Source organism: Sylvia atricapilla, chromosome 1, assembly GCF_009819655.1.
Source record: "Sylvia atricapilla isolate bSylAtr1 chromosome 1, bSylAtr1.pri, whole genome shotgun sequence".
NCBI classification, from domain to species: Eukaryota; Metazoa; Chordata; class Aves; order Passeriformes; family Sylviidae; genus Sylvia; species Sylvia atricapilla.
Genome location: NC_089140.1, coordinates 100,618,331 through 100,646,090, shown reverse-complemented (window position 1 = coordinate 100,646,090; position 27,760 = coordinate 100,618,331). Strand labels below are relative to the sequence as shown.

Here is a 27,760-nt window from a genome sequence, read left to right as displayed (position 1 = left end):
CAGCAAAGTGTTTTACATAAAGGCATACAGATAACCATATGTTCCACAATAGTCCTGACTAAAAGTAAGTGCTGACAGTCTGAAGCAGGCTGACATTCGGTGATTATTTCAAAACATATTTTCTCCCTCTCTGCAGTTCTCATACTCTAGTTGGAGCGTGAACAGATCATCACTTTAAACTACTTTTCATTTCATTCTGTTGCCAGCATATACCATAATCACAGAAAGTAAAAGACACATCTAGATTTTCCAGTCAGCTGCAGATGAGGATGGAATAATATTTCCCTCAATTAGAGCAACCAACATTGTAAATTACTGTCATTTTCAGAGCCAAATTATCTTCAATGCAGAGGAAAAGCACACAACTACCAGTGGTTCAATCTGAAGTGCCAACTGCACTTCAGTGTTTGCATAGGAGACCCTTCTGTCCCACAAGACCCATTCTTAATTTAAAACAATCCAAGCGACTGTTTGCTGGGATGGAACCATTCACCCTCAATTCTTCCATATGAAAAAGCTCTCAGTCTGCTCTGGACATGCCCATCTTTCCCTTCACAGCATCAAGCATGACAGGACAGAAAGCAACATCTAACCTTTGTCATCACCACCAGTCTGAAAATCCCAGTAGTTTAGAGGCAAGAGCACATGGACATTGCTGGAAGCAGGCTCCAGCCATCAGAGGCATGTGTACAATATCTCCCCTCACCTCCCTGCTGATTTCCATTAAAACTGGCCAAAGGAAACATCCTGATTCATCCCATGTGCACTTCGTTCAACTCTACAGTGTCAATCAAAAGAGAAGTGGAGTAGAGAAAAACCAGTGGCAAACTAAACCTACCAATGCCATTAGATGTTGCTTTTATTTTTTCGGTAAATTCAGCAATACAACACAACCTCTGGGTGGCAAACACTCCACATCCATGTGGGAGGGAGTCCCCTGCACTGCTTGATGCCAACTGCTCAATGGCAGGATGTGTGGCCAACAAAGACCTTCCTCAGGTGCGGGAGGTAACTGTGGTAGTGTTCTGCCAGTGTGGGAGGCTCTTACATTGGAAAAAACAGGATTGCTCAGATCCAAACCGGGCAAAAAGGAGATGAAGTGAAGTGCCCCAGGCTGACTGGGTGCCAAGTGTGAGCACACTGCAGCAGGCTGGTCAGAGCAGGCACACAGTATGTTCCTACTCCACGGGAGCCACAGGCTCCCTTCTGTTTCACGTGCCAATCGCTATTTGGAGATCTCACTTGATTTACTCATGAACAAAACCCAACAAAAACAAAATAAAGCACAAAGCCAAACTGTTAAGCATGTGTCCTAGAGAGTTTTTTTGGATACTAATTGCAATGCTGATTGCTCTCCAGATTAAAAACAAAGACTGGCTCACATTCTGCTGCTGGTGGCTTTACCACTGTACTGCTCCCAGCTACCACTGTACTGCAGGAGGCTGGGCTGTGCCAAGAAAAACACGGACAACAGTCTCACAACTCAAGTGCTCAAACAACATAGGCCATAAAATATCTTCTATCAGATGTTCCTTTTCTTTGAATCTCTAGGTTAAATGGCATGAGAAAAGTTAGCTGAAATTAATTCAGCTGAAAAGAAAATAAGCACAAGGGCTGGTAGGAAATGAGCAACCTGAAAACTGAACACCAACAGTTGGATAAGCAAGATTCATCCTGAATGGAGATGACTTCTAAGAGGGCCTTATGTGAATGCAGAGGCAGCCCAGACCATCAGATCAACACGACACAATGACAGGTTTTAGAGGCACAAGGATTCCACATGGAAATTGTCCCAGCACAGAGAAATCTTGTCCTCACTTGCAGTTAGCAATGAGGACATATCTGAGGTACCAAATTTAACAGTAATTATGAAACCTCAGGCAAAGACTGCTCTGTCATCATTTCCTTCCTTCTATTTCATGATACCTCTTTACTTAGTAGTCTGTAGTGACATGAGGCTACTCTTCTTTTGCTAGGTACCTAGACTACTGTAGCATGTTGTTAGAAATGGCAGATTAATAATCACATATTTTTTAGCTTTTGGTTTCAAAGTGGTAGAAATTAATCATTTTCTTGTTAAGTTATTAAAAATATCCCTGATTTACTTCAGGCTTCATTTCCCTTTAATCTCATTGGGTTGCTGACTGTGCATATGCTGCAGTTGTTAGCAGAAAGTAAATTTACCTACATCCCTGAGACTCATGATCTCTTACTTTTCATCTCCCTAGTTTTATCTAAGGTTCACCTGGGCACCTTATTAAGCCCTTTTGTTTGTTTAACCACTAGTGTCACATAAAAAAGATTACAAGTTGCCATTGTGCGATTTGGGAATTCTCCTGTCATAAATGTGCAGCCAATATAACACCCCTGTGGCAGAAGCTGGCAGAGAAGTATCAGAATGAAAACAAGCATACTGTGCTCTGCTAACATTTGCTAGATTAATTGACCACCTTGCACAGTTTTCTCTCTTGAAAATCAAAGTCTCTAAGTAAAATAGAAAAGAACAGAACAGCTCAGTTGGAGGGGTCCTACAGTGATTTTCTCATCCAACTTCATGACCTTTTAGGGCTAAACAAAAGTTAAAGCATCTTATTAAATATATTGTCCTGAAGCCTCTGACTGACCTTCAAGGCCAAAGTCCTCAGACACTCCTCACAGGATATGCCTTCCAGCCCTTCCACGAGCTTTGTTGCCTTCTTCCAGAAAAAGACTTTAGCATCCTTCTTAAATTGTGGGGCCCACAACTGCACATTGTGCTCAGGGTGAGGCTGCACCCACACTGCACACAGGGGGAAATATTGGGTGCACCACAGTATCTTACTCTTTTTTCTGAAACCACTGACTTTAATTATTACCGTCTTCCTGCCATAGACTACAATGAGCTCTACCTTAAAATAATCCACTCAATTATTTGGCTTTAGACCTCTGGCTGATCATACTAGTAAGAGGAATCGCCCTCTTTCTGTTCAAAGAAACTCAATATTCTGAAAACATGCACAAAACTGAAGCTGCTAAGTTAGAGACTGTACCATTCCCGATGACTGAGGAATGGGAACAGCACAAAAACTCTCCCTGACCTGTTCTGTTTAAACTGTACTTCTGCAGGTCACCGGCATTACCAGAGGAAGTCTTAGAGTGGAGATGCGACTGAGGGAGCATCTGCAGTTGAAGGCCTGGTCTATAAGCATGACTTTACAAAGGAATGTAGCAGCATTTGTGTTATTTCTGATCCAGCAACTGCTCTCCAGAGGTCCTCTCCAAGTACCTTCACCTAGGACAAAGTACCTTCATCCTTGAACAAAGCTGATACAACACGCAAAAAAAATCGTAATGATATTGCAATTGATGAAGCTGTATCTTGACTCACACATGGATTCCTAGGGCAGTCTCCAAAAAAAATAAGGCATAACAGAAATAACAAAATAAGATTGACTAAGGGGATGTTTCAGAGACTTCATTAAAAATTAATTGAGATTTTTGTCTTTCAAAGTTTAATCATCTCTCAGAGAGCAAAGAAAAGGATAAAGTTCTTTGCTCACTCATTTTGTCATGAAAAGAGAGAGCCAGATGATCAGCTGATACCAATTATAAATTATTGGTCAAGATTACAGAAGGAAATGAAATATGGGGGCCGACTGATCCAATTTCTAGCAGCACTGAACTGGAGCAGATGTGAGCATCAAGCCCTTCAACTCTTTCCTCCCACATGTCTTTTTCTCCTCTGAATGGTAGCCCATGAAGGGAAAACTTGGCTCCTCAGTAAGTTCCCGTAATTCATCTAGGTTCCACATATATTGGATATATTCCTTTGCGTTCTGACAGTGTGCAAAGACCACAAAAGTCCTCAATGAACTCGGGGTGTTAACCTCCATTCCACTTTTCTCATCATAGGCATATGGAAATGAGTATTTACTGGCTGCCTGGAAGAGTCAGTACAGACCATTTACTCATGTCAAACAAAATGGGAAAAACCCTATACCCTGGAGCTGTCTTCCAGGGGTAGATTAACTTTTCAACATAAATGTTATTTTCTGAAAGAAAGATAGAAATCTCACTCATTTCCTCTATTTTTTCTGATTCACTATTCACCACTTTACACTAGTATTTCACATTAGCTCACCATTTGTCCAGAACATCTAATACTGACCTTCCTGTGTAACACCAAGTCTGCTAAAATTTTCTGTTCACTCAGCTACTTTCTTTGGCCATGTAGAAAAGCCCTTGATCTATCTGATTCTATTTCTCTAAGTTTTCTATTCACTCTGAACATGTCCAGAGCTCTCAAAAAGAGGAGTATTTGACCACTCTTTAAATACATTTTAAGACTTGTCCACAGTGAGGTTGTATTAAGTGGTGTATCACAATGAGTGTCATTTGGTGCACAACTAATAGCTATTTCACTTTAAAAAATCAGGGTCTTACTTAAAAAAACCCACTTTATTAGCCAAAAGAAAATTATGAAATGAATGTGCAAAACCACTATGACAGAATCCACAAATGTATTCTTTCACCTTTAAATTAGATCAGGCTTTATCATTATATACTTGTATGACTTTTTATCCTCGTTTTTTGCATTCCTGTGCTTTATCCTCTTCACTGACGGGGTTTTAATTTAAAAGCTGACTTGACTGTTCATTCACAACTGCATCTGCTGCAGCAATGAATCTTTTGGTTGTGCAATCACCTGCCAATGTCAGCACACAGCAACACGATACAGTCGGATGGCAAGCACACACATACACTGCAGCTACAGGAAGACTGCAAATAAATAAAAAGTACCCAAAGTAGTTTTTTGCATGCTGAATCAAAAAGAAAGAAATGCTATGACACTGCAGTGACAGTGGGAGGGAAGGGAAGAACATATGCCAAACGCAGTAGATGACAGATATGCTGCTGTTTGCAGAGCAATGTGGAACTAATATAAAATCTGCACTGCTGTTCCCACCCTGGCAGCTTGGCTGTCTGCACTGTAGAGAATCACATCTCTAACAGTCTTGTGATCCACCCTCACAGTTCAGAAATCAGGCTGGCATGTTGGAGACAAGGTAGCTTAAAGCCATTCCCTTTCTAGTCTGAGACAGGGTCACACGAGTGCTGCAGAAGAGTTCCTTCAAAGCTCAAATATCACTTTGATAGTTTCAAAAGCTTTACTGGGCATGCAAAATTTTCCTAAATGTTCACCTTCCGTAGCCATGTGACCATGACAGTCACCAACATCTCCTCACAAAGATACACACATCCATTTATAGCCCTCAGAGCTGTGAAGAAAAGCTGTGAAATGTCAAGCAACTTCACTCTTTAAAGTTAGAAGTCAGGAGAAAAATAACAATGATTTTAAATCATTCCACTTTGAAACTATTCGTGATTATTCTTGGCATCAAATTTTTACTTGTTTTTTACTTCAAGTTAGAAAACAGCAGAAAAGCCATAAAAATACTTCAGGGAATGTGTCTTTATATCTGCAAAAGAAGAAACCAAAGTAGCAAGGAAAAAGAAAAAATATTTTTTGTTTCTTACTAAACCACATCACGTACTGAAATACACGTATCTTTGGTATCTTCAGTAGAGTGTATTTATTACCAAATACCTCCTTACAGGCGGTGTAGAATTTTAATTTCTGTTTTGGTCCAAATTGTTCTAGCAGAGAGCAATTTTAAGACTGGAAGGATGGGACAAGCCCATATTAATTCCTCTTTTGTCCTGGCCTATCAAATTATTCCTTTTCCCAAAAGTTATCCACAGTCTTGGAAGCAATGGAAAGTGGTTTTATAAAAGTATTTGGCTTGGCTTCTAAACACACCTTTGCTCTACTGTTAGAGAAACACTATGGTGTATGTTAGGAAACTTCAGCCATGCTCATAAATAAATGAGTTTCAGCTTTCAGGTTTGATGGACTTCCCCAAGTCCATAAAAACAAAACAAAACAAAACAAAACAAAACAAAACAAAACAACAACAAAAAAAACCAACCAAACAAACAAACAAACAAAAAAACAAAAACAAAAAAACCCCACCACACCACCAAACAAAACCAAACCCAAAACAAAACACAAAGAAAAAAAAAAGGAACTTTCTTAATTCATAAAGCATCTTATAAGTAATTAACAACACTACATCACTTCTCATCTTCTCATCTACACACAGCTGAATTTTTAGATTTATCACAGACACATCACACAATTAAGAGATTCATTTGCCTCCAGGATGTTTACACACCAGCTCTCTCTGTGGGTACACAGGAGGCTGAACAGGAAGCACAACTGTCCTGCTTCCCACAAGTGGCTTCTTGAACTTCTGCCTGTACAGGCAGAGGATTAAAACCCAGTCATCATATAACTGTGTTTAACTTGTAAAACAATATGATTTTTCTCTGGACTACCTGGTGTAATGAGCACCTTGGATTTTTGAAATTTGAATTCTCTCTAAATTAGAAAGCTTAGAAATCTCTAAAATCTACAAAATTGACTATACTCCCTAAAAACTATTTATTTATACCACTAATAATGATTTTTTCCTTGGTTCCTTAATGTTTACTCTCATGAAACTTATCTTTAAAATCTACTGAGTTGCTTATACAATTAAGGACTGTGTGTTCAGACATCTAGAAAATTCACATTGCTTCTTTCCATGTTGTTTAAAAAGATGTCAAAGTTGCTGCAATCAACCCAGTAGAAAATCCTTTCTTGGCATATTACAGTGATGTACACTGGAGAATAGCCATAAATACTATAATTATTTTAGGTAGAGATTGTTTATGTTACCATTAAGACAACTACTTAAACATAAAGATAGGGGTAAAACCAAAAAACAATCTCTTAAATCTGCTCAAAAAGAAGTTACTTCAGTGAATGCTTACATATTTTGTGATTGTTTTACCACTTTCCCTTAACAAGGACAGCTTTAAGAAAATCCCACAAGTAAGGAAGCACTTACTGGTCTAAGTGTTTTTAGCCATGTGGTGATCATCTCCTAAAAAGCTACTATAAAAAAAAGTCTCACAGGTACACTTTACAAAGGCTACAAAACAATCACTGGCTATATATTAAAAATGTTCTATGACACGGTTGCTAGGAAGAAATGTGTTTATTTTGCAAAAGCTAGGATAGTGTATCGCAAAACTTATGAAAATTGCATCTGTCAGAAATCAGCTTTTCCTCTAGCTTAAGTTTAAAAAGTATATGAAAAGGGAGAGGAGAGAATTGAATTGGAAGGGACCTACAATGATCATCTCATCCAACTGCTCAACCACCAAAATTTAAAGCATGTTATTAAGGGCATTGTCCAAATGATTCTGGCAGGCTGACAATCACTGCAAAGCTAGAGACAATCAATTCCTCTCTAGGAAGCCTGTTCCAGAGTTTGACCACCTTCTTGGTAAAGAAATGCTTCCTAATGTCCCGTCTAAATCTCCCTTGATGGATGCAGCTTTGAACTATTCCCAGATTTTCTTCAAGGGCTACTACAACACGCCCAATACACAGTATTGTTTGCTAACAGGGAACCAGAAGGAGCACACTGAACTAACTACACACAGCAACACTGGAACAAAAGTCAACATTGAAATAAAATCCAAGGTAAGTTACACTGGTTTAAAACTAGGTTTAAATTGTTTCTATTTCACTATTTAATATGGAGTAAGAGATTTCAGTTGACACAGTGTTGGTGAAAAAAAGCTACTTCCATTTTGTTAATATATTTTTAAACAATGGTTTTTTTCTTTGTAAATATAATTCAATTTTTATTTTGGCTTTCTCTGTAACTCAGACTTTTATTTCAAAGTCTTGCTTTTTGTCAGAGCAGCGAAGAAAACTCAATTTAAGATAGAACCTCAGGCATGCAGAATATATCAAATAAAACTGAAAACACATTTCTTCTCCATTTCCTACACTATAAACAAGACAAATACTTCAGCACACACATGCACAAATTCCACAGTCCTGGCCACCACGAAGTAACAAAAAGAGAGAAGCTTTGAGAATTAAATTAAAGCAACCTCAGTCCCCCTGTCTTCCCAGGACTCAGCAGCCTGTGCTGCCCTTTCCTGGACACAAGGGCAGGCATGTGGTGGGCCCCATCATTTGCTGTTCATCACACCACCAGAAAAGTACAGTGTTGCAGCTGGAACAACATGAATAAGCCTTTCTGATGCAGTCCTCTGCCTCCAGATCCCCACTTATCACTTAGGTTTGGTAGCCTGGGGCTGAGGCTGAGGTAGCCAGTACTATGTTTGGCCCAGATGAGAAAGGTGTGGAGGGCTCACAGTTGGTGCAGCAGCCCTTGTCGTGCCTTCATCACCAGTGCTCCCGGAGCTTGTAGCCTTTGGGGCTCTTTGAACCCTAACCCTAAAAACCCTAAAAGCAGTTTAGGGCTGAGGATGAGGCCCTCAGTGACATGTTTGTCCAGCCAGAGAAATGATCAAATAGAGACACCAGCCAGAAGACAACATTTCTGCTACAAGCAATAAACTGCTCTTTTATTCACGGCTCCCAAGGGAAGGTGTGGAACTAGTTCTGTCTCTGGGCTCCTTATGTTACACTTATCTGCTATATTACTCAAACAGCACTGTAACTGTAGAATATTTAAAACTGCAGAATAAATTCACATTCATTAACTCCAACAAAAGTGTGATGGGTATCCTATATTAAGAATAGAAAGTATAAACAAACCATCAATTAATCTAATTTCTCCAATTTGAAGCAATTCAAGGATGGTATGCTGTGGAAGAGAACTCTGCCAAAGTTAAAGGACCTGCTTGGGCACTCAAAAATTCAGCATTTGCTTAAGTGCTTTGTGGGACAGGAGACCAAAACAACTATACAGACTAATATAGCTATTTTTTTTCCAAAACGGTGAAAGATATGCCTGGCAGGGCTTTCCCATGTCCCTTTGATTGCACCACTGTACCCATTTTTCTCTGTCTTCTCAAATTATTTAATATTTGTGAAATGCATTTGAACTGTACCACTGCCTTTAAAATAATCTCTCAAGGATCAGACCGCAGAGCCTCATGCAGCCCCTGGCTGAGGCAATGCTCCCAAAATTATGTCAGTGGGAGCCTTGCCAAAGAAGACTATAGGATTCAGCTGTATGTAAAGAAAGAGCTTGAAATTATGGAGCACGGTATCAGGATAAGACTCTATATTTCAAGCATATATTTATTTATTCTTTACACTAAATCACCGAAGAGTGTGGGGAGGAGAGGGGGATGTCACTCTGGAAAACCACATGGTAGTTTGATTTCCAAGCCAGAACTATGCATACTGAGTGTTCATAGTATCTAGTGATATACTCTTCTTTCTGTTTATTCCTGTCACCCAGAAAAACTCCGGCCAAGCACCAATCAAATATCCAAGCAAGCAGAGGGAAGGAGAGAAAACAGCTTGCCAGTAGACTCGTAATTAGCAACCTAAACCTGGAAGGAGGTACCTGGGAAGCGCCTCTGATGCATCTGGATTCCAGCGCTCACTGCATGTCACAGTGGTTTAGGAAACTGAGTTCTCAGTCTCTGCAAGGGGTAGGGAAGATAGACACAGTATTTTTGGCTAGACTGAGCAGGGGCATATGTGGAGCAGCTGCAAAAGCAGACATCTGTCTGCTCTCAGAGACCAGGGTAGGAACAAAAATGCATCTCTTAGCGATGACAACTAACTTGCTCCTGGTGTCTCCCGGGTTAGCTGTGTCTCCCTACCTGTGGCAGGAAGGGCTGCTGCATTTATTTTCTTGCAAATAAAAACAAAGCAGAGTGTCCTCCTTACCACCCTGTGCAGAGAAGTATAGTTGAAGGAGCTACTCAGGTACATAGAAGACCTGAAATCTATCTTAATAAGAGACAATCTTCATATCCAAGTTCTAGTCTTGATATAGAAATCTTCAGGTCTTCTATTTCCTTGGGAGTCTTATTGCCTTTCCTGCTCTTACCTACTTACCCTTTCCTTTCAGTGTGAGAGCTAGCAAGCTCCAACTACGCTTTCATTCTTCAGAAATAGTAAAAGGATTGCAAAAACCATAACAAGCCCACAACTCAGTACGAAGTATTTTACAAACAACAGGAGCAGCTTTCACTGCCAATCACCCTCAGCATTACTTTAGACTGAATCTGGGATGCTGCTGGTGCACTTTCTACATAGGTGTTGCTGCTCTACTAAGTATGGTGCAGAGAGCTCTTATTAGCATTACATAGGGTGGAAACCACCTACTTTTGCATATACATATATGTAACTTCTAATTTATAATAAGTTTTTGCATACCATGAAAATAACAACAATTTTAGAATCAGTTTGAAGCTATCAACCAAACAAAACTTGCATCTTTGATATGGAAAACGCCTTCAGTTTTGTAAAGATAATTTCATCTTACTATGAAATTGCTGCTCAAAAGTCCTTTTCTCTATCACTGAAACAACTATTTACTATGAAAAACATACTTATTGAAGGCTGCCAAAAGTTTAATAACCACACATCTGTTATTCTTCAAATATATATTTTCTAAAACATTTGATATTTACTTCACATGTAATAAGAGTTATTAAATCTTTCTTAAGCCTGTTTTATGGAACCATGATGTAAAGCATTACACGCATAGGAGAAGCACCACAGGAACAAATGCAAAAAGGGAGTAGAAGTGTTGTTAGTAGCTGAGTAACTTACTAGTCATATTACAAACTCAGGGAAGTACAGTAAGAGGAGTACTAGAAGCCTGGAAGCCCTGCAGGACGATGAATTTTAAGAGGTTAAACATCATTTATTTAAAGTTTTAAAACTGTTAGATAATTTATGCATTATCAACGATGTAAAAAACAGAAGACCTCCTGTAATCACTACTGAATCTACCAGACAAGGACATAAACTTCATCATCTGGTAGCTCAAATCAGAGAAAGTTAGATGTTTAAAAAAGAACTTCTTTTGGTTTTAATTTTCAGCAGTGTGGCAACAATTTCCCAGCAGCATTTCCCCATTGCTGGTGGTGGCTCTTTGCAAGCTCTGCACATCAAGTCTCACCCCAGCTGTGAGCTGCCTGACTGCATTACAGGAGAAGATCAGCTCTCTGACTGAACTGATCCTTCTTCCTTTTGAATTTTAACAGGCTTTGTGCATTAAGCTCTCTTTAATTGCCAGAGTAGCCAGGAAACAAGCACAGTCACTGTTAATTGTTCATAACCATTCCACTTGAGATTTTGAGTGAGCCTCCCAGCAACAGGACACAAGGAAATGGCCTCTAGCTGCGCCAGGGGAGGTTCAAGTTGGACATCAGGAAGAATTTCTTCACAGAAAGGGTGGTTAAGCACTGGAACAGGCTGCCCAGGGGAGCAGTGGAGTCACCATCCCTGGAAGTGTTCAAGAAGCAAACGGATGTGGCACTTACTGCTATGACTTAATGCTATGCTGACACGGTGGTGTTTGCTTAAAGGATGAACTCTTTGATCTAGGAGGTCTTTTTCAACCTTCCTGATTCCATGATCCTATGATTTTCATTGGGTCCTGAATGTGACCGAAAGAATCTTAATACATTACAGTGAACAATGTCTTCCAAAAAAACTTTTTTTAGTCATGTTTGGAACAAAGTACAAGAGAGCTGACTGCTTTCCAGACATTTCTATGCATATGTGGGTGCCATCATAATACACACCAATACTGAACCATAATCCCCACATAAACAGGTGCAAAAAAGTCATCCTGTTTATCCATAAGTCTACTTGCTTTGGCTTACTAAAGATTTTTTGAAAACCATTCAGCTGGCAGCTGGCTTGACGTGAAAGTATGACACATGTTCAGCACCTTAAACTATGTTCCTTTTAGGACAGCACAATAGAAAACAATATTTTTTCTAAACCTCAAAATTGATCCTTAATGCTCTTCAAAAAATACAGTCAGGAACTGCAGTCTAGATCATGCTGGGTAAAGGAGGTGACTACCATAGTATGTTACAATTAGCTTATTTGTAATGTCTCAAAAGACAATCAATAAAATAAAGACCTTCATTTATATCTATCAAACCCACATATACTCCTTTTAATTGAAAAGCTCTTAACTCCAGTCATTTCCTGGATATAAAGCTACTTTACTCGAGCTCCAGTATTTTTAATTTCCCTTGCAATGAAAAGCAGCATCCTCAGCTCACAAGTAATGCTTACATAAAAGCCTCACAGTCAGATCTCTTGGTGCCACAATGTTTTTCAGGATATGAAGACAAGAGTAATGTAAACACTCTTCTATTACAGAATAAACACCACAAAGCAGTGGTAGCCACAAAGCAGTGAAGACATCACCTGTAAATTATATGGGATTAATTTCCTGCAATGTAAACTGTCTGTCTATATATCCTGTTCCTCAACCCACTGTAAAACACTTCGTTGAGAACAATTTATATGGATCTTCCAGTTTTAAAGCAAAGATAATTACTCCTTAGGGTATTACTTCGTGTCTCTCCTTTTCTGTATCTAAAAATCCTGCTTCCTCTCTCGTGTATGAGAGTGTCCTTGCTCAAACAACACATTTAAATGCTATTGATATTTCACAGCTGACTAAGGTGTGCCTAAATCAAAAGCTTGCAGAGAATAGAATTTTAAATAGCCAGACATGCCTCAGCTGCTTCTTTCCCTAGAGTTTATATTAATAACACAAGAACAGCTCTATGGGATCAGACCTAACATAGATGTAGCCCACTAACCTGTCTCTGTTGGTGGCCAAAAAGGGATTACTACTGAAGAGAAAAGGATTAGGGAAAGGATGTAGGCATATATCCCCAGAATAATCTCTCAGCTTTGAGAGATATGCAGACCTGGGATTTCTACTTCTGCGACTGCAAGTTAAGTGTGACTCCAGCATCCAGGTATTACGTAAAAATGTGTTTGCTTTGGAAATTATTCTTTGAGATACAAAAATTACCGATCTTAACCAATAACAGATATGATATTAAGGAAATATTGCTATAAAGGAATTAACACTGAACTTCACATATATGTTACTCATTAACCTTTTAGGTAACCAATTTGAGAAGGTGGCTGCCCCACACCCTGTGTTATAAGCCAGGCTGGATGAGTCTCTGAACAACTCATGGTAGGGGGTTAGGAACTAGATGATCTTTAGGGTGCCTCCAACCAAGCCATTCTAGGATAGTTTGATATATTCCTGTCATAAAAAAAAATTCTTGTGTTAAAAATACAGGTAAGATTATGAATATTACTATTTTAAAAAATGCGAATCTTAATTATTATATCTGTATAAAGGACTTAATTTTTCTTTTTTTTCTCCTTGGTGGTTCTCTGAAAAAACTGGTAAGAGAACACATTTGATTCTATGACTATAGTAAGCAAAGCACATTCAGATCTTCACCTCATCTATGCTAACTAAAGTGCTGCTTCAGATAAAGCTATCCCAGGGTGATGATCAATCTCTCAAGGTGCACAAGTGCCATTTGAAAGCCTTTCTGCTTTTCAAACTAGAGTGACAATAATGGGATCTGCATAGAAATCCCTTCTACATACTTGCCTCATCTCAGAAAGGCTTTTCAGCTATATTTTAGTCTATTAGGAATTCTCCATCTTTCCTGTGGTACATACCTTGCATATACACAGCTAGCACGGATTCTCATTCTTGTTTTGAAACATCTCACAAGTTGGAAATTGTCACCACAAAACAGAGTTCTAATGAACTCAGCTTAAAAGACACTGACTCTCTTTCATTCTCACTTCCAAAACACAGACACAGAGTATCAATTCATCCTAGAACTCCTCAAAACGTTTTTTAAAATTCTGATGGAGACAAGCAGCACCATCAGGTGCTGTTTCATAATTTGGGTGATGAAAGAATCAATAGTTTATTGCAGTGCCCTGCAGACATCTGTGGTATCATGCTGAATGAAATGCTCATCAGGAACCAAATTGGATGTAACTTGAAAACAAAACCCAACCAGTACAAAAAAACTTTGAGGACATCAAACTTAGTAACTGAGAGTGTTTAATTTTCAACAATATCCAAAACTTCAAGCAGAGAGCAGATTCTTCTGCTTACCATTTGTAGAAGAATAAAGAGGACATTAAGCATCTGAATCCTTCTTTACTCTACATCACTGTTTACTGGACTTGGCCTAGTTTCATTTACAAGATAGACACATGTTTCTGTCTGATGTCTATGATGACCTTGTGGCTAAGTTTGTCTGCAAGAAGTTCTTGCACTTGAGGAATGCTGCATATTGAATTTTCCTCTGCCAGCTTTGTTCCTCTTCAGACTTCATTTACTTTGGTCAACTCTTATGTCAGAGATTAGAAGCTTCATGGAAAAACTAACATGAGTGAGAGCAGTATTTTCATTCATAAGTGAGACGTAGGGCCAAAAGGTGTATCCCTTTTTTTAATACTAGCATGCTGTATAGTCACTAGCAAACAACACGATGAGCCAAGTTCATATGATGAATAAATTGCTTCAGATTGACTGGGGAAAGAAAAGAGAACACTAACAGAAAAGCTGAACACATATGTGCATGATACTACATGACTTCTCTGAATCTGAGGTTAATCAACTAAAATAAATAACTGTGCAAATTTGCCTGAGCACTTTTTCTTCCTCAACTTTTTGCACTGGTAAGGAAAGAAATTTATGGCTTACCTTTCAAAACCAATCTGCCGCAATGTTTTCTCCCACGTCGAACCTGCACAAAGAGGAGAAAAAACAAACACCCTTAGTAAAGAACCCTTTTTGTATGAGCACTCTTTTCCTTTCTTTGTGCAGCTGGGATCTGTATATTAAGGAGATTTTTCCACCCCTAGAGAAGTACTTGTAAATAACATGTGTTTTCCCCAGAGTGGACAACTGTTGAGAGAGGCTACCACCAGGTGACATAACAGTGAGAGGGGTATCAGCCTGTACAACTTTACACTGCAGAGCAGCCACAGTTCACTGCAGTTCCAAGGGTGGTCTCCTCTGCTGGAGTGAGGTGATTGGGAAGCGCTGAGCTGGCATCTCACATCACGCGCTCTTCACATTTCAGCTTTTCACTTCACTGTAGTGTCTGCCTGATTCTTGCTGAAAGCTTTACAGCTCCTTCTGAAATCCAGCCCTTTTATTTTTAAGCAAAAGCATGAACGTGTATTCCTACTTTATTGTTTAACCCTTCATATTCATACACACAGCTGCGAAGGACTCTTTCTCAAAATGATCAAGCACTCAAGCCTACAAATTACTCAAATGTGCAGACTCACCCAAAGACTTGCTCTCAGTATTTCTGATGCACTCAATACAAATTTTACCTGAATTTTCTCCAGAATAACCCCCACACATACTGCGAGCACTGTTCAGTTTTCAGCTCTTGGTAGTTTTTTTGCTTTTTGCCAGTCTCTTTTTTTTTTCTAAATATTATGAGGTCATTATAAACACAGGCTACTAAGAGCACAAATATCTCAAGTCATGCAGGTCTGCTTAGCTAATGTGTAGGAGGACATGAAGCTGCATCATAGTTTGCTCTCTGTTCTTTTATGCTCCCATGGGAAATGCAACAGGACTGCATGCCATGTAAGCAACTACAGTCCTTTTTGAATGATTCATCTCCATCATTCATTGAATTCTCAAAATCAGAGAAGTGACAATAATTCCTGTTGCTGATGCATTCCATCACCTAAAGGGAAATATAAATTAGGAACAAAAAGATTCCCTGTGAGTGACATTAGGCAGAACTTTTAATTGCTCCCATTCAGTGTAAAGCATGCAGGGATTTCAGGCCCATACCCAGCAAAACACACAGCAGAAAGAGACTTCAAAAGCAAAGTGGAGAAAGCTCTACCTTCCCTATATGGGGAAAAAAAAAAAAAAAAAAAAAAAAAAAAAAAAAAAAAAAAAAGTCAAATTGTGTTCTGGAACAACTGAGCAATGTTGATTGTTTGATGAGTAGTGAGAGCTTCTACTGTGGCATCTGTATTTACCTGAGCTGGGGCAAAGGCCTGCAAAACTACATAAGACAATACCTCTCATCACACTGGGTTAATATTTTATGAAAAGAAATCCTCTAAAGACATCTCTAAAGCAGGACAAGAAATACTTTATTTATTTCAAATAAAAGTGAAAAATTAAAATAATGGCTAGCAAAATGTACCATGAATGATTGAGATAAATAAACCCTCCTTCAAACCCATTACCTTCTGCTCATCCCTCGAGTGTAACTGGTTTCACACAGCATCTATAAACCAAACCATTGTTAAAAAGATTACTGTGCCACTCCATACGTAATTGCAGGGCAGACACAAGCAATTCTCCATATATTTTATGCAATACTACCGGGTCTTGAAGAGTAGCCAATGGTTTTTGAACTCCGAAGATTTGAAGAGTGTTGAAGAAAAGAAATCTCAACAGCACTTCCTAAAGCAAAGACCAGTACTGGCATCTTTAGTCCAGGTTCCTATGCCTTCCGCTGTTATGTATAATTGTGTACAAATTTTTCACCCCATAACTGGTTACACTTCATTTGTAATATATAGAGAGAGTCTTCTGAAGAAAGAAGGGGGAAGAGAAAGAAAGAGAAAGAAAGAGAAAGGAAAAAAAGCTACAGAAGAAAGTGAATTGGGTCTCTATTGGTTTGAAATAATCTTTTGGCTGCAGCTGGCCACCAGAATACTCTTTGAAATACATCTGACTCCTCTGAAGCAAAGCCTGCCAAGAACACAACTAACATTTCATATTAAAAAACCAAATCTTTTTTATAGAGTCTTATTTTAAAATGTTTATGATCTAAACACTGTGTTTTAAGACTTGCCAATTCCATTCACAATAGTATCAACTTCTACACCACACTAAGAGCCAAAAGTAAATACCCTGAGGTAACAGAAGCACTAAAAAGAATAGCACTATTAAAAGTCTAGAAAACCTACTATTTCATTTAAACCTTGCCCGTTGCTTCCAAAACATAAAACAGGATTTAAGTCACGTAATTCTCATTAAAATCAAAAAAGGAGTTAATCAAGAATTAAAGACTTGATCCTGCTCCCAAGGAAATCAATAGGAATTTGGCTATTCAAATAAGTCTTTCTCCCTGCTGTGACTGGGGAAAATATTCACCTGTTGACTTCCAGAATCAATCGACTACTACACTTGAGTAAGTATGTTAAGGTAGCTTCCCTTTGCTTTTTTTTTTTTTTTACCACCACAACAAAAATACCATAGCTGTTTATAAGAATGCCTGGTACCCATGTAATTAAGCTTTTTTTTCCAAATATTTGCTCCAGACTACCCGACCATTCTCATGTATCCCAAAAATTCTGTTTCACATGAACAGCTCTAGCTTTAAAATTCTTCAAAGAGATGAAGCATAAAAATGCACTTCCAGAATTTCTGCTAACATTTAATAGGAACAATGGTAGCATGGATACCATGCTCATATATGCACTCAGTGAAATCCTAGCATAAGAATGAGAGTATAAGAATATGAGATTTAATAATATAAAATCCAGAACATCTTCCTTGAATGAAAAGTTGCCTTCTTTGACAAGCAGGCTTTCATTCACATGGCAGCTGTCGTGTTTATTTTGGCATGGTCACAACTCTCTGCTTACTGTGAACTTACTATGGATGAGAGGACTCACACACCAGTGCTAGGATGTTTGCCTTTATAAAACATGAAGGTGCCTTGCTGCTGAAGTGCACTGGTGGGCATAGGGAAAAAACACAATAACATATTCACAGGATCACAGAATCATAGATTTTCAGGTCAGAAAGGACCTCAAGGATCATCTGGTCCAACCTTGGACAAAAGCACAGGCTAGATAAACTAAACCCTGCACGCTGTCTAGCTGAGTGTTGAAAGTGGCCAATGTGGAGAAGAATATTGGGTAAGTGATTTTCATCCTTTCATGGAGGCTCCACAGCTATTCACCTTGAGCCATATCATGCCACTGCTGCAAAGATCTGTAGCTGCTGAGGGAGAAGTCTGGCATGCATTGTAATTGAAACTACTCTACTCTACTCTTGAGGCTGTCTAACAGTAAGCATAATAATTCTTGCATTCTTTTCTCACTGTGATCTGGCATAAGGACCAAAAAAAAAAATAGGGGAAAAAAACTTAACTGAACCAAAAGACAATGTTTGACATTTTTCAGTAAGCATTAAGTGAGCCTGTCAAAATTCAAGTATACAATTGGAATTATATGAAGATATCCAGCAAGACTAGAATATAACAAAACATCTGTTAATTCTATCAAGCCAAAGTTAAAAATGTTATTTTGGAACCTGTCAGTGGGATATCACAGAGAGTCACCCAGACTCTCTGAAGGAACAAGCAAGATACCAGACATACCCCATCATACTTAGCCCATTAAGTAACATGCAGGTGTGACATACATAAACCTGTTATGATACTTCAGAAACAGGCAGATATTCTTGGAACAGTAACTTCAATGATCTTTATCCTAACATTTTGAAGGAAAAGAATTTCTGAAGAAGAGCTGAATTTGTAATGATTAGAATATTCCCATCAATTTCAAAACTTTGACCTTAAGCCTGCAACACTTAGTAGTATTCTCAAAACCCTTTCAGATATTCAAGAAATACAAAACAGAGATGCAGAATACACCAGAAATGGAAAGAAACAGTTTGCTAAACCTTTCCATTGCAGGTGCCACTTCTCTCAACTCTGCTTCTCAAACAACAGAGAACAGGGCAGAAATTTTCCCAGTCCAGCCCAGCCAGACTAGTTGGGGGACCTGAGTTTCTTGAATGCACATGTTAATCTCTCAAAAATTTGGACGAACACATTGACTTGTCCTTCTTTTTCAGTAGTGATGCACATACTATATTGTCCTGGGTTGTAGTTTAGGATGTATTCTCTCACCATCTTCTGTTAATGGCCCATCAATGCCTTGTGCATGACTCATAGATAACTCCCTCCGGGTCTTATCTCTCTTTAATGGGCCATCAAGGAGCCCCTGTATGACTCATCATCCCATTGTGAGATGCTCCGCCCAGGGGGAGGAGCCAAGCATTGTCACCTGGATATAAGCTGGGATTTGGTACAGTAGAAGCAGTCTTTACCCACTGGATTCTTAGAGGACTGGAGCTACCAGACCTTTCTACGAGATCACTGCTTCAGGAAGACCACCTTGTCTGGACTGCTTCCATCACCTTGATCAGGTTGTATTCTGACTCTGTCAGTGGTTTTTCTTTTTGTATCGTTGCATTTATTTTATTTTTTTTCTTTTCTTCTCATTAAATTTTATTTCTGACTTAGAGCCTTTCACTTGGTTTGTTTTCAAACCACAACATATATTAACCCCTAGAAGGTTTGCAGTCTATTTTCAAAGGATTGGGAAACATTGCTCTGCTGTATATTCTGCCTTATCACCCCAGTACTTAGTAAGTACTTAGTAAGAAGAAAATAACAAGTTTTCCTTCCTAATGAGCTGAAATGTTCCGAACTGCAATTGATAAAAAACTGCCATATTTGAAAAGTATTTGTTTCAGCAGCTTCATATATTAATAACAGCCTTTATAGTTGCTTATTCCTAGTAGCAAGCTTCTATCTTCTTTCAAAAAAATCCTACAAAAACCCTACTTTTTTTCAGATCCGTACTTTTTTTGCTGTTTAATAAATATAAAACTACAGGTTTCATAAAACCAAGCAGTAGTTTTTACTAGAGAAATGTAGATTGAGTAGGGAGGAACTTTTTCTTACGTGCTGCACAATACCATAGAGGTACTGTTCATATTTACTTACCTGTATGTTGGCTATCCAATTGTTAGTTATGTGCAACATGACTCTTACAGGAATAATCATTTCTCTCATGTGAAGGGCATCAATGCTACCTTGGCATTTAGCATCCATCTGTCTATTTTTTGGGAAATAAATCTCTCCTACACTTCCTCTTCCCTTGATTCAAATTACTTAGCCTACACCCTGCACTCATCACTTTGTAATTTTATCACCAGTCTATCATCTGGAATAATGACACTTTCTTTTAGCATGAGATCTCCTAGTATCACCTAGTATTACCTGCTGTGTTCATGCTGATGTTTTAATTCAGAACTGGGGAGTATTTCTTGGGCAGATCTCTTACCATGCTTTGGTTTGCACAACAGAGCAATCTTCGAGTGCACAAACTGGATTCCTTTCACATGAAACTGAAGCTCAGCCCAGGGACTCAACTGCTGTGTTTCAGCCACCAGCTGTTTTTCTGTCTGCATGACCAGAGCACTCAAATCCACACTCAAAACACATCAAAACATGACAGCTGAGGACTCTGCACCTAATGCTTCACACCTATCACACCATCCTGCTTGCTGAGACAGATGCAGCTCACTCCACCACTCCATGTGCCTGCCCTGGAGTGTTTCCAGAAAAGCTTCTCAGTTACAGTCACCCTGAGGGATGAAGGGGCAGGTCAGGGTGCTCACCCTTAAGATTGTTTTCTGGGCTCCCATCCACTGCAGTGAGTAGGAGCCTTTCTACTGCTCTGATGTACAGAGTAGGACTGGATGCTCAGCACTGTCACACTCCCTATGAAACCCCAGAGAGGCAAATGTGTAAGGCAAGACAGCAGATTATTCAATTTTTAAAGCAACTCCTCAAGGAGAAGAAGTAAGGGAAAATCGGGGCTGCTACAATTTGCTGTGCATGCTGAAGAGACTAAAACCACCAGTAAAATAGAAGCTTAGGGCCAGTGGTCCGGGATTATGTCTAGATGAAGAAAGTGATTGCTGACTACATACCAAGAAAGAGTCATATCAAGAAGACAGATCAGATGTTTCAAGTCTTTACTTGCCTTCCACTCATACCAGCTTTCAACAGATTTTTATACTGAATAAAGAGCACAGATTTGATCCCTCCACAATAATGTCATGGGAAAGATTTACTGTGTATTTTCTCCTCTGAGGAAAATAATAAATTACTATCATGAGATACAAAAATTGCTTTCCAATAAAAAAGAAATCTTGACTCATTCCATGTTAACCGGAAAAATAATCATCATCAAAAATGCTAGTTCTTCTCTAAGGACATGTTAATGAGTGGGAACTTTTACTAATAAAATGAGCAGAGGAGAAATATAGAGCAAAGTTCAATAGTACTGACACTGTGTTCGTGTGTGCACACATATGCATATTGCTTTAAGGTGAGCATTAAGAAGACTACGGCTATGGTAAAGTGATTAGCAGCTGTATGTGAAGAGTCACCTTTTCGAGCCTGTGCCTTCCCTGGGAGCTCTGGGGGTCCAGATATGTGTCAGCAGAGCTCTCAAAGAGAAGTAGGGGGACCCTAAAAGCAGCTGCTTCACAGGCCTGATCCATATTCTGAGGTTTTTTCAATACCTTGATTAGTACTTAGAACTGGGGGATTGTGGAAGCATTGCTTAAGTTGACTATGTAACTTAAGATAGACAACATCATGTGAAACACCCCTTAGTGCACCTGGGATATAACTGATCCAGCATCTTGCTGGAGGCAGATCCCAGCTCACTTTTCTTGATGGTAAAACCTGTGTCTCTGAGCCTGATGCAAAGTCTGTGGAAATAACTGGAAAGACTTGCATTGACTTAACAGGGTTTGATAGTTTGCTGAAATAAATAGCAATGAGGAACACTAAAAAAACAAAAACCAGTTCTAAAAACCATTAAACCCTCCCCTCCCCCCCCCCCCAAAAAAAAAAAAAAAAAAAAAAAAAAAAAAAAAAAAAAAAAGCAAACAAAAACCCCATAACCACAACCAGTTTCTAGATGTGAAGATGACCTGATAATTACACAGCAAGTTAAGAGATGTGTGGAAAAAATAATGACTTGGAGAAAGAAAAATGTAGGAAACTACTTTCTGCATTTTTTTTCTCCTATGACAGATTTGTTTAAAATGATACACAGGTAACAAAACAAATTTAAATTGGCTGAATTCCTTCATATTTTTTTAGTCAGCTTTTTCCAAGGATGACAAGTTCTGTAATTTTTGTAAGAATCATGAAGTCTTTTATCTGCTTAGATATATCAGAAACACTAGCAGGCAATCTTCCCCTGCAACACACACAGGCTTAAAACCACGCTTATTTTAACCTCATTTAATTTCAAATTTATTTTCTCAATGAGGCAGCAAAACAGCAAAACCCAAAGCACTAGAATATCCTTGGGGAATGTATTCCAGATGAAACCTGAGATAGCTAGCTAATGGAAAGGGCTTCTTTGCTTTTGTTTAATATTTTATTTATCTATTTGTTTGCTGTAATGGTTGGTTAGTGGGTTTTAACCCAAATTTCCAAGGATACTTCAGATTTGAATTCATTCTGCCATCCTATACTTTTCTTTTTGAAATAGAACCAGACCTCCTTTCCTCATCACTGTAGACCACTTCAAAAATGGATGAGGAAAAGGAAACCATGGGCAGAGCAGAACATGGCAGGTTACCAGCACAGAATCCCACTATGGGAATAAAGGGTAAAGAGTCAGATGGTCCTTAGATATGGTCAATATCTTCTTATTTTCTACAGCAGAAAACAGCTTCAGGGCTCTAGGAAGCAGCCTCGAAGGAAGGGCACTTTTCCTGCTTGCTGCCATGAGGGACTGCCAACCTTAAGCCAGAGAGTCACAGAGTTTAAGAGGATCAAAATTCACTCCAGACCTTCTGAAAAAGACAAACAATAATTTAATGAGTCCTTTTTCAAATGTGGAAGACTGGCCTTGCTTTTGTTTTCAAAGTAAAAGATAACTTGTATTAAGTTTTATTTTTCATAAGCCTGAAAAAACTAAGATTTTTCTTCATTTTTATTGGCAGAAATATTCTCTCCTCTCCTATCCCAAGCAACACTTCTTTGTCTGCTAAAGAGTATCTTAGAGGCAAGGTCTAAACTTCAGAGTGCAAGTGACGGTCATCCTTCCAACCTCTAGAGCTACCCTCTGCTTAACTTCTATTGTAACCTAACACACTGTTATGAATAAGAAAGTGGACCCAGTTTCCTGAGTATTGAATGTGTGCAACATACCAGCACAAGGAATTTGCTTTTCATTGTCTCTTTTTTTTTTTCTCTTTTTGTTTGATCTGAAGGAGGAGAAGAGGGCACACAACTCTTTGTGGATTTTTAAGCCACAAAGTCTATTTTTAATAGACACATGGAAAGAGGGAAATAAACAACAAGTGCGCCTGCAGGAGCACATCCATATACAAGAAATTATAGATGATGTAAGTAAGAATACGAAACTAGGAAATCTTGCACAGGAATAGGAGGGATATTATGACAACAAACCCAAGCATTCCAGTGGTGGCATCTTTGACTCCACCAACATACTCTACACCATGTAAACCATGATTCTTCTCTAGTTTTTTAACTTTTTTGTTTCCCTAAAGTTACTAAAGAACCATTTCATTCACATTATTGCCCTCGAAGATTAAGGAAATTTTTCCATAGTGTGATGACAGCAATTTGGAGTTGTTAGGCAGCTAGGCATAAAATCCAGCACATACTCTCAGCTTTAGAGAACAAAAACAAAATGAAACCCATACAAAAAAATTGTTTCAGTGACCAAAATGACACAAAGATCTGAAGTGCTTTGTGAAGGATGATATCCAGAATAAAATTCAGGAAATAGGCTTGAGATGTGTACAAACTTAGCACATCACCTTCCACAAAAGCAGAAAGCAGCACTTCTAAAGTCTCCTTCTGTCTGCATGCCATTAAGTGAAAGCAGCAGTGCCTGCATCAGTCAGCAAGACATTAAGGGCACGGAAGCTGGCTGACTCCCAGAAATCTCTTCAGAGAAGAAATCTGGATGCAGAAGGATGTGCTCCTCTGGGCAGTAGTGTGAAGCAGGCACACACTCAAACATCCAAGACAGGGCAACAATAGCAACAGATGCTATTTCCCTAGAAAACATGAAGATGCCTTATCTAGTTCAGCTGACAAGTATAAACACATAAGCACTGAACAAAGGGTTTCTTTTTGTTTAATTTTCTTTCTCTTTGCAGACCTCATAATTCTGCAATTTCACTCAAGTTTTCATAAAGCTCTGCTCTGTGAGATCAGAAAGAGGAAAACTCTTCAGCTTTCCAGCTCCCATTCTTCTCATTCGCGACCTGACTGTGTAGGACTATGTACACAGCTCACTGTGTGGCTATAAGGGTGCTCAGAGAAAGCAAAACTGGCAAAAGAACTGGAGAAAACAGAAGGCAGTGAGGTGCCAGTCACCAACTCAGCCCAATTCTTTGCTTCTAGACATGGGTGTTTTTAAAACACTGCTGGGAGAGGAGTCCATTCAGACAAGGGGGTGGTGAGGAGGAGTTTGGGCAACTCAAACTGGTGAGACACACCAACAGCAGAGAGATCCCCCACCCACCCACACCTCTTTCCAATTCACAAGCACACAGGTTTCAGCACCCCCTACCAAGCCAGGAGAGACGGGAGTCAAGCACTTTGCCACCTGCAATCTGATCCCCTGCACGCCTGGAATATCTGTTGGATTCCATCACCACTGGCTGGGAACAAGAGCCACTGGTGAGTATTACTGATCTCTGTTTTGATGATGACCTGTGTAACAGCAACAGTGAAGCCACTAGAAGTACGCAGCCAAGTTTCACAGGGATCCAGCACTATGTGATTGTTTTTATTTTCATCCATTACAGACTGCAGGATTACATTCAGTGTACTAGGAGATCATTTCCCAACACTTAATTAGTATGCCACAAATAGCATGAGCACTATCAACGAATTAAAGAAATCACTGGGTTGCCTAATAATTTCCATTTTTAAAAGCACTCCATGCTTTTTATCTGTGTGCTTTAAACAGTTTACAAATAGTTTGCTCTTTCTACAGTTACAGGCTTAATTAGGAGTATTAAGAGTAATTTCTCCCCATTTAGTTTGCTTGGCTAAGTCTAAGCCAAACAAAATCAATAAAAGCTCTGAAACCTTTGCCATTCTCACATGCTATTCAATGATAAGAGTATTCTCACACTTACTTCAAGTGTGGTTATTTTGTCCTCACTGGAATGTGTTTAATTTGAAGGCTTCATTAGGGTATTAAGAGAGTCATACCTTTTGAGTGAATACTGAAGAGAATGATGAGCAGTAACAATTTTCTACTCAGCAGGGGTTTTCATTTTACAGAAACCATGAGCTGTTTAGACGTGTTACTCTCAAATGCATTCTTAAATCATGTGGTTTATTTATTCACGTGCTGCTTCATTAGAAGTGATACTACATCAGGCCTAATAGAAAAAGGACAAACATTTTATTGTTTGCTTCTTTTCAAAGACGCACAGCCAACAACAGCAACACTTCAAAGCTGTCACCAGTTTGCAAGTTTTTCCAATCCGAGCAGGTCTGAAGAACTGGAAAGTCCCATAGTGGGATTAGTGTATCAAGTGATGGAACACAGGTGCAGTATTAGAGAATAAGCAGTTTATAAAGCATCTCCAAGGGTGTATTAAAAAACTTATTGGAAACATTCTTGCTCTGCTCAAAATAATAAACAATAAAAATGCTAAAGTTGAAGAAAACTTGTCTAAAGGATATTGGCCTACTTTCTAAAACTGTCTCACCCCAAACTTTTCTCTGTATAAATTTCAGAAAATTAATACCCTGAATATACATATCTGGACATCTTGGCAACATTTTCCACAAAGCATAAATGCTATTAAAATTTCTTATCTTTCCCAGCTGAAATGCACTGAGTATTTTTCATGCACTTGCAAATGTGAGCTATTCACAGCATTGGGGAACACTGAACCTGTTACATTCTGAAATGAAAAAAAAAAGGCACAAAGGAGAGAAAAAAAATATTTAATAGGAAAATGGGATGGAAAGTATAAAAATATATTTCTAACAGTGAACAGAACATACATAAAAACATTAACTTCTCTTGAAAAGAGATGTGAATGCAAACATTTGCATTAAATCTAAACTTAACTTAGATCTAAATTAACCTAAACTTCAGTCATTCACTTTTTATCTGGAATCATTTCTTTGAAGACACTGTGCATGAGAAGAAAAAATTCACAGTCTAAAACCCTCACACCACCCTATCTTACTACTAATCTGGAAAGGAAATACAGTGGTGGAAATAATATTAATATTAATAATAGCAGTAAATTTTATATGAACACTTTGGTGCATTTGTTTTGTACAGCTAGTGAACATAAAGTAGTAAGACTTCCACAGGAGTCTCACTAATATTTCATGCAGCTTTAAGAATTATATTTTCAGGACAGATTTCCTCAAGTTTTTACACTTTTGATGTCATCACCATATCTGCATAGGACAGAAGGAAAAAATGGTACTTCACAGATTCTGCTTATGGGGGAAAAAAGCTCCAGAGAAAAAGTGTAGAGGGCTCCATGTACTATTAACAATGCACATGGAGATGGAAGATGGACTTGCTTCAAAATGATGCTGCAATTGTGGGTGCTGGCAGATGTTTGCCTTGTAACACCTGGTCTCTGAAATCAAGCTGCAAAGCAAAATGACACTGAAATACAGTCAAGATCTCACACCTCACTCCCTTTCAGAGAAAACCTGAAAAGCTCCAACATTAGGCACATCTATCCAGAGTGAGATACACACCCACTGGCACACCAGTGGAGGTTTGGTGATTAAAATTGTATCACCAGGACAAACACTTAGAAAATTTAAAATGAAGAGGCAAAGTAGTTCTGGGACATGCAATTCCTTCAGAAGACTCAGACACCTGTCTGAATCTCACAAGGACAAACCTTCTAAAATCTGCATATGTTTTGGTTTCTTGAGCATCAATTTTATAGAAATGTCACTCATTCTTAACAAAATAGCAACAAAGAATAAAAGGGTCAGTGGGTGGCTTGGCAAATACCCAATATAGCAAAGCTTCCAAGCTACCGGTCAGGCTAGAAAAGTTTTGAGCAAAAGCAAATACTACTTAAAAGATTTAGAAGGTCTCTGTGAAACATCCTCTGACCGCTGTCAAATTTTTTTTAATGTTATCTTTTATTAGCAACTGCGTACACCAGAAAAGGCACCTAAAACAGGCAGCAAATGTCACTGCCCAACCTATCACCACCCATTTTGTGATCCAAAAATTCAAGATTTTTACAAGGGAGAAACCTATTCACTATTTAAAATTTACTCAAATTCACATTATATCTTCTAGAATTTGAATGAACCACATTGCTAGTAATTCTTTACAGCTACTGTTACTTGCCCTTTACAGAAAAATAATTACATATTAGTGGCCACATCTTCAATCCACACAAGAGTGAACTGCACTCTCTCTTTTCCTCTTCCTGTGCTCCTCGTCCCACCCTAATATTTCACCTCTATAGCAGGAGGGCAAATTTGGACTCCTCATGACCCTGACTTGAAGAACTAGTCATGTCAAGAACTCCAAAAAGTCAACATTTCTGAGGAAAGTGAGTTCAGCTTTTCAGAGGAAAAACACATGGGAACCCCAAGAATAGTCCGGAAATGTCAAAGGAAATCCCTCATGCCACTGAGGTTGGCTGTGCAGAGACAGAGGAGATATTTATTTTACACAACTCAGTTCTCCACCTCTTTCCAAGAACAAAGGTTATCATGTCAACGTCTCTGCACTAAGTCAGTCCCAGCACCAAGTATTCACTGCAGTTGTGGAAGAAGAGCTGTATTCAAACTGCTCAAGAACTTTAATTCTCTCTCAAGTGGTAAAAACTGGCCACACTCTAATGGGGGAAAAAAAAAAACAACAAACCAAACAGAAAACAAACAAACAAGCCCCTTAAAAATTACTTATAAACAAAAAAAAAAGAGAAGAAGCAACCTTACAGGTTATTAATCTGACTTATTTTCTCACTGGGCATTAGTTTCA

General features: G+C 38.8%; 1 protein-coding gene across 2 annotated transcripts in view; it reads right to left on the bottom strand.

The window, feature by feature from the left end:
• PIEZO2 (piezo type mechanosensitive ion channel component 2) overlaps positions 1–27,760 on the bottom strand; it is a 286,128-nt gene that overhangs the window by 137,665 nt on the left and 120,703 nt on the right. For both annotated transcript variants that reach the window (XM_066328884.1, XM_066328893.1), the window contains exon 4: positions 14,604–14,646. In XM_066328884.1, the coding sequence (XP_066184981.1) occupies positions 14,604–14,646 (43 nt within the window). The remainder of the gene's footprint in view (positions 1–14,603; positions 14,647–27,760) is intronic.